Below are 8913 nucleotides of genomic sequence, written 5' to 3'. Positions count from 1 at the left end.
ACACAGCAATGATTAATTCATTTGTTTCATATTTATATTGTGATGATAGTATCATATTGTGACAACATCAACATTATTCTAACATTGTCAAAACAGCAGATCTAACGGCTTGTGAGCTTGTAGATCTGCTATTTTTTTCGAAGATATTTGACCATTTCTGAAAGTATAAAATCAGGCTTAACTGAATAAAACATTCTATTCTATAACATTCACCTTATACTTATTACCTGTGTCACTGTGGTTCTGTCGTCAACCTTATACTTATTACCTGTGTCACTGTGGTTCTGTTAACCTTATACTTATTACCTGTGTCACTGTGGTTCTGTTAACCATATACTTATTACCTGTGTCAGTGTGGTTGTCATTAACCTTATACTTATTACCTGTGTCAGTGTGGTTCTGTCATTAACCTTATACTTATTACCTGTGTCACTGTGGTTCTGTCATTAACCTTATACTTATTACCTGTGTCACTGTGGTTCTGTCATTAACCTTATACTTATTGCCTGTGTCACTGTGGTTCTGTTAACCTTATACTTATTACCTGTGTCACTGTGGTTCAGTCATTAACCTTATACTTATTACCTGTGTCACTGTGGTTCTGTCGTTGACACTGCAGCTGAAAGTCTTTGTTCCAAACACACAGTTCAGCCCCGCCTGAAAGCCATAAGCCCTGTGTCTGTTCCAGTACCAGCAAACACTGAACACACACACACACACACACACACACACACACACACACACACACACACACACACACACACACACACACACACACACACACACACACACACACACACACACACACACACACACACACACACACACACACACACACACTTAGCATTCATGTAAGTGGAAGTTGAGCAGAGGCAATTCACACATTTTTGTTACATATCAAAATGTTACTATTTAGGATTATGGAGACAAAATCCCATGTATTGCTAATTCAAGCTTAATTTGCTCAATGTTTACGTTCATAAAAACAAAGGGTAATTTTGCCGACATTATATTGCAACCCTTCCAGAGTGGAATTATGAACCTTATTTCCTAGAAACTCTGTTAAAAGTGGCCTCACATCCACGAGCAACACAGTCAATCACTGGGAGACAAACTGCAGCCCAAAGATGGATGGAATGAATTTGAGAGGTGAGTGCTCTGACTATTTTTCCAAATATTGAGTCAGGTTCTTTTGCAACCTGTCTGCGTGCACACGCCTGTGTGATGCCAGGGTAATAAGGGCTCTATGAGCTCCAGATAAGATATCGGCCGGACGGCAGGGAATGACAGACAGACGGAATGCAAATCCAATAGCATAGAACAGTGGTTCTCAAATATGTTTTGGCTTAAAAGAGTAGTTCACCCAAAAAATTACTTATTTTCTATCAATTGCACACCACATGAAGCATTGAATTCAAGATTTTTTTGGTTTTTGAAGCATTCCTAAGCCAATAATTTGATGACCAGCCTCAATCCTACCGCATGAAGACCGCCGGTCATCAAGTTATTGGCTCAGGAATGTGTCGAGAAAAAAAAAATCTCCATGAATTTAATGCTTCATGGGGTGTGTAATTGATAGAAAATAAGTAATTTTTTGGGTGAACTACTCCTTTAAAATAAGAACCCCCCTGATTGCTGTAGTACCCCCTTTACCCAACTACAACATTGTGCTTAGAAATCTACAAGAGACTACCACAGCTTGTATATGATGCTATACATTTTTTCACATTTGGAAGAATATAACATACAGAAATGAAGAAATGGGAGTAAAAAGAATTAAACATAACAGTATTTGTTTTTCTTTTCATTTTCCACTTTCTCTCATGTACTTCCTGGCCTGTAGTAATAAGTATGAATGGATGAATGAATGAATTACCTTTACAGACGACTGCAGGTCTGAGATGGTCTGAACCCTGTTCCCTGTGTCTGGATCCCACAGCTGATCAAAACAACATGTTAAGGAGAAAAACAAAATATTTGAAATATGCTGTGTGTGTGTGCGTTCGTGTGTGCGTGTGTGTGTGCGTGTGTGTGTGTGTGTGTGTGTGCAGTAAGGATACACTCAGCGATCGGTCAGAAGAGGCAGTAATGAGCCAGGTGTGTGTGTGTGTATGTGTGTGTGTATGTGTATGTGTATGTGTATGTGTATGTGTATGTGTATGTGTATGTGTGTGTGTGTGTGTGTGTGTGTGTGTGTGTGTGTGTGTGTGTGTGTGTGTGTGTGTGCGTGCGTGTGCGCATTAAGGATACACTCAGCGTTCGGTCAGAAGAGGCAGTAATGAGCCAGGTGTGTGTGGAGTCTCCAGTCATACAGGTGAAGGTGGTGATGGAGGTTATCTGTTGACAATGACCTCTGCACTCTACCAGCCTCTCTCCTGTCTGGAATGACACACACACAACGGGTTGTGAGCTTGTAGATCAGCTATTTTCAAGACAATGTCGACGATCTTTGAACATTTCCACCTATAATGACATATCTAAGATAGGGATGCCAGCTTGAAAGTGGTTAATTAATCAATACACAACAGTGACATCTAGTGTTCATGTCATGTACAGCAAACAGCTACCTGGCAAATGACAGTACATAAATACATTCAATCATATGATGATGTTATGTTAAGAGTGAAATACAGAATGGATACAATAAACCATACAATGATTTTATGTTAAGAGTGAAATACAGAATGATATTTACCTAATATTCCAAACTAAAACCATACAATGATTTTATGTTAAGAGTGAAATACAGAATGGATATTAACCTTAATATTCCAAACTAAAACCATCCAATTATTTTATGTTAACTCTTTGACTGCGGACGACGCGATAACGCGTCAAGTGCTACTTTGTCCAGTTGGCCGTCGACGCGCTCGACGCGCTGGACGCGCGTTCATTGTTTAATCTCTGATTGCGCTATGCTGCTTAATATTCAATGTTATTCTCGAGTTCCACTTACTTCACGGACATCTGCATCCGGTTTCATGACCTGGATTCCGTTTCCGGTTTTTGATTCTTTTCCCCAGTCATTTTCGTCCAAAATAGGTAAATAAACGGTCTTTCACACGGTATGACGGACAAACGGACAGTTTCTCTTCTATAATCTATGGTCTGGGTGACGATCAGTCATCGCCGTCGTATATCACAACGTAATTTTCGCCGATCAAAACAATGGGGGGGACGTCACATCCGTTTTCATGTTTTTCCTTGTCTAATCTATGAAGAAGGGTGAGAGAGACCCAACGACATGATCAAAGCTGTCATGTGCTGCGCTCTAGTGGCGGATTTGTGCTGGGTCTTTACATTATGTGTCCTTAAATTATTTTCATGAGAAAAATTCAAAATATAAAAATAAAAAAACACGAAAATTGCTGGCACTGGGGGAGTACTTTATGAAAATACTCTGGCAGTCAAAGAGTTAAGAGTGAAATACAGAGTGATATTTACCGTAATATTCCATACTAAAACCATACAATGATTTTATGTTAACTCTTTGACTGCCAGAGTATTTTCATAAAGTACTCCCCCAGTGCCAGCAATTTTCGTGTTTTTTTATTTTTATATTTTGAATTTTTCTCATGAAAATAATTTAAGGACACATAATGTAAAGACCCAGCACAAATCCGCCACTAGGGCGCAGCACATGACAGCTTTGATCATGTCGTTGGGTCTCTCTCACCCTTCTTCATAGATTAGACAAGGAAAAACATGAAAACGGATGTGACGTCCCCCCCATTGTTTTGATCGGCGAAAATTACGTTGTGATATACGACGGCGATGACTGATCGTCACCCAGACCATAGATTATAGAAGAGAAACTGTCCGTTTGTCCGTCATACCGTGTGAAAGACCGTTTATTTACCTATTTTGGACGAAAATGACTGGGGAAAAGAATCAAAAACCGGAAACGGAATCCAGGTCATGAAACCGGATGCAGATGTCCGTGAAGTAAGTGGAACTCGAGAATAACATTGAATATTAAGCAGCATAGCGCAATCAGAGATTAAACAATGAACGCGCGTCCAGCGCGTCGAGCGCGTCGACGGCCAACTGGACAAAGTAGCACTTGACGCGTTATCGCGTCGTCCGCAGTCAAAGAGTTAAGAGTGAAATACAGAATGGATAAAATTAACCCTACAATGATTTTATGTTAAGAGTGAAATACAGAATGATATTTACCGTAATATTCCATACTAAAACTAGGCCATCGTCTCCTGCTGATGCACACCTAGAAATAGGATAAAACACATGAAAGATGACAAATATAAATGATCCTTTACACATACAGTAGGCTGCATATTTACCTTTTCAAACATTAAGCATGAATATTATGGAAGGACATTAGAACATTCTTACGACATGACTCTGAAAGAGGGTCTGTCTGTCTGTCTGTCTGTCTGTCTGTCTGTCTGTAGCTAATCGTGCGAACTGCTAGACCATGTTCTTGTCCACGCTGTCAGTACGCTAACATAGCAGAACATGAATGTTCTGGAGCACAAATGAACAGATGTGAGCTGATTGAAGCCATTTCATCATCTCATTACAGACAGAGAGGTTGACAGCGTCCAAATAAGTTAAACACTCATTCTAGAAATGTTTTCCACTACCGTGTGGTTTGCTTGTTTCTCTAGTTGTCTCTTTATCAGCTAAGGGTTCAGAGCAAAAACATAAATGCAATACAAAGTGTTGCACATCACCACTGCACATTAACGTTAACATTAATATAACACATTAACGTTATATTAGGATTAAACAATGGTAGAAATAATGAATGTGATGAATTCAGTCTGAGAACAATTGGCGGTCACTATGAAAAACTGAACGATCGTGCAGTGCTGCTAGAGTCTGGTATGAGTTACAAGTCCTAAGGTTGAACACCTTCCACTTGAGCTCTGGGTCGTCCACACGACCTGTTCCTCAAATCACCAGGACAGGAAGTGGACATTAAACACATAGAGAACATCAGGCCAGAGAGAGAACATCAGGACAGAGGAACTGGACATTAAACATAGGGAGAACATCAGGACAGAGAGAGAACACCAGGACAGAGAGAGAACATCAGGACAGAGAGAGAACATCAGGACAGAGAGAGAACACCAGGACAGAGAGAGAACACCAGGACAGAGAGAGAACACCAGGACGGAGAGAGAACACCAGGACAGAGAGAGAACACCAGGACAGAGAGAGAACACCAGGACAGAGAGAGAACATCAGGACAGAGAGAGAACACCAGGACAGAGGAAGTGGACATTAAACACAGAGAGAACATCAGGACAGAGAGAGAACACCAGGACAGAGACAGAACATCAGGACAGAGGAAGTGGACATTTTCATATTTCTAAAACAATCTGGCCTCAATGTTCCGGCCCTGGACTGTGGCCCCATGTGCGAGAGGATGACACCTAGAGAACCAGGTTATTACCACATCACTCACACACACACACACACACACACACACACACACACACACACACACACACACACACACACACACACACACACACACACACACAGGGGTGATGATTGGGCTCTTGTCACACTCTGTGAGTTTGCTTTAGGAGAAGATCTTGTGTCAATCTCACAGAGGGCAGGCAGACACACACACACACACACACACACACACACACACACACACACACACACACACACACACACACACACACACACACACACACACACACACACACACACACACACACACACACACACACACACACACACACACACACACACACACACACACACACACACACACACACGAGCGAGTAGTGTACCTGAAGTCATCAATCTGCACCAGAAATCGAACAATGTCAAAATGTCCTTTCAGCACCTGCAGTTCAGTGAAGCTGTTTTTTGGCTGTTCTTCTCCAATGCACATCACACTGCTTCTCTGTAATGTAAACAACACAATGTAAACAACACAATGCACATCACACTGCTTCTCTGTAATGTAAACAACACAATGCACATCACACTGCTTCTCTGTAATGTAAACAACACAATGTAAACAACACAATGCACATCACACTGCTTCTCTGTAATGTAAACAACACAATGTAAACAACACAATGCACATCACACTGCTTCTCTGTAATGTAAACAACACAATGCACATCACACTGCTTCTCTGTAATGTAAACAACACAATGCACATCACACTGCTTCTCTGTAATGTAAACAACACAATGTAAATGGTCCGATGCCGATCACAAAAGTGCAAAACCAATTCTAATACATTTAAAAACATAGATTTTATGAATAAAAATAAAACTAAAAAACAAATTCTGTGAAAGAGACAAAACAGCAACTGCAAACTCTGTGCAGGTGTCTAAGAGTTAATTTGCCTGAACACACGATTTCTGAAGAGTTTCTACCCGGCAACCATCAGACTGTTGAGCAAGGTGTGAACAGCTTATGGCAGCACATCATACACACACCTGTTTAACGTTGTTGTTGTTGTTTTTTCCGTAAATTAACGCCCTACTTGATCATACTACAGTGTCACACAAAACTATCAAAAGTAGAAGATCGGCAAGCTCAAAGCAAGGCGCGAAGTGACGCGTTTTGAGTTTATAGATCTGCTACTTTTGAATTTGAATCCTGAAAAGTAAACAGTTTTGGACATATGGGTTTTCCAGCCGACAGACAATATGATGTTATCGCTAACGTTCCAAATATCATAATATTTTGTGTTTTCTTTTTAGCCTACATGTGTTACTGTACCTCTGTGCTGTTTACATTTTGTGACAAATAAAGTATTCAATCAAAACCTGCTTTTACATACACTATCTGTACATAATATGTACGTTTATTTGTTCTAGCATAATCTCACAGAATATTACAAAACGATGGTGCACGCATGAACAAAAATCACCCATATTTACACCTAGAAAACTATGATGTGTCAAATAAAACTGATTAGGATTCAGAAAGAGTGTTTTCTGATATATTATTATATCCATATTGTAATATGAGACTAGATTTTGGAAATCTTATTTTATACTTTCGAAAACTGTCAAAATATAATATAATTTTGAAAAATGTAAAAGAAGATTTATATTATCGTCAATCACAATATTGGAGGTATTTGGTCAAAAATATTGTCTTTGTGTAAATTAGTAATGTGTTGAAAGTGCTGTAAGCTATTTTCTTTTTACAGTTAAAGAGCTCTATATTGTGATAGTAATCATCACTGCTATATAGTGTTACAGATACATACATACATACATACATACATACATACATACATACATACATACATACATAACATACATACATACATGATGCACGCACGCACGCATACAATAGCCATGAAAAATTACTGTCATACCATACCGTACTGTTATTCTCATGTCTTACTAAATAAAGTACATCAATCAATCAAAACCATGACAGTCATGGCGCTACTTGTTCCTGTTTTTTGAAAATGTTAGATTTACAACCAGCACATCAACATAAACTTTCAGATTTCAAATATAAAGTAATGACCCCACGGCCATGGATGTTACAAGTTAAAGCGCACGGGTCTAAGTACCCGTATCTTCCGTATTGTTCAATAAAAAGCATTTGAATTCAATCGCCAGCCATTTTCTCTGAATTTTCTCCGTTTGTTTTCAAGTGAACGCCCCTATCGGTTCGGATGTGTATTGCACCCTGATACATTATTTTTTTTTAATAAAAAAATAAAAAATGCCCGGGCAAGCGGATTAAAAAGCTTTTTATTGAACAATACGGAAGATACGGGTACTTAGACCCAGGCGCTTTAACTTGTTACATCCGTGGCCGGTGGGTAAGCACTTTATTTTTTAAATCTGAACGTTTATTTAGGTAAATGTAAAAATTTCAAAAAACAGGAACAAGTAGCGCCATGACAATTGTGACAGACGAGCGTCATTTGAACCATGGCTAGTCTTAATATAACATATGATACAGACAGTACCTCCACAGAACCCTGAGCTTCCCGTCCTCCTAGAATCCATCGTAGCATGACTGATCACACACTTTGTTGTTTTATGTATTAATAATTAATAACAAACAACAAACAGGCTTAATGTGTGAAATAACAGCTGCATCATCTCATAAAGGAGTTTAGGAGATTTAACAGCAGATAATACACTGACTATATCATCCAATGCTTTGCCTTGTTGGTGTATTAATGAATGTATCCAATCTGATCAATAATGCCGTTAATAATGATAAATAATGATGTTTATTTGTGTCAGGAAGACAAACAGTCTGGACCATAACAAACCGTTCATGTGACTGAAACTACGTACGGAAGCCTGAGATGGACATTAAATCCTACAGCGTTTACTGCTAAATCAGAAAAACATATAACATTGTCCATTAAGCTATTTTCAAATAGCCCATGTATAAAATATGGCCAAAGTGGTTAATGTATGTTTTATCATAATAATTTATACCTGCAAACTGTGCAAAGTAACTAGTAAATTACATTTTCAAATAATTGTAGTGGTGTAAAAGTACAATGTTTGCCTCTGAGATGTAGCGGAGTAGAAGTAACAGTAGGCCTGAAAAAATGGAAATACTCCAGTAAAGTCAAAATCCCTCAAATATTTAGTTAAGAACAGTACTTGAGTAAAGGTACTTAGTTACTTTACACCAATGAACATAATGTATTTGAATAGCACACTATATCATTATAGAACCGTTTCCCCCTGCTCTGACATAGTTCTACCACTAGATGGCAGTGTATACCAATGAGTTACAGGTCTTCCAGGTCCATACTTTCACACATTAGATGTTTTTCTGCTTTGTCAACATGTTTTTCTTTGTGTTTTTCCTTTGTGTTCACCGTGTCTCATTCAGGACAGTGGTGGAAAAAGTACTCAAATGTTTTACTTAAGTACAAGTATCAATACTCTGTTACAAGTAAAAGTCCAACATTCAAAAAGT

General features: G+C 38.9%; 1 protein-coding gene across 1 annotated transcript in view; it reads right to left on the bottom strand.

Moving 5' to 3' along the window:
- wdr41 (WD repeat domain 41) overlaps nt 1-8223 on the bottom strand; it is a 16469-nt gene extending 8246 nt beyond the window's left edge. Inside the window, exons 1-6 of the mRNA XM_080419076.1 lie at nt 7937-8223; nt 5772-5887; nt 4177-4225; nt 2251-2379; nt 1877-1939; nt 586-700 (exon numbers count right to left, since the gene is read on the bottom strand). Of these exons, the coding sequence (XP_080275202.1) occupies nt 586-700; nt 1877-1939; nt 2251-2379; nt 4177-4225; nt 5772-5887; nt 7937-7984 (520 nt within the window). The 5' untranslated portion in view covers nt 7985-8223. The remainder of the gene's footprint in view (nt 1-585; nt 701-1876; nt 1940-2250; nt 2380-4176; nt 4226-5771; nt 5888-7936) is intronic.
- Nucleotides 8224-8913: the final 690 nt, after the last annotated feature.

The sequence above is a fragment of the Gymnoscopelus braueri genome (assembly GCF_963280865.1).
Source record: "Gymnoscopelus braueri genome assembly, chromosome: 22".
Lineage (NCBI taxonomy): Eukaryota > Metazoa > Chordata > Actinopteri > Myctophiformes > Myctophidae > Gymnoscopelus > Gymnoscopelus braueri.
This window is presented reverse-complemented; position numbering and strand designations above follow the sequence as displayed.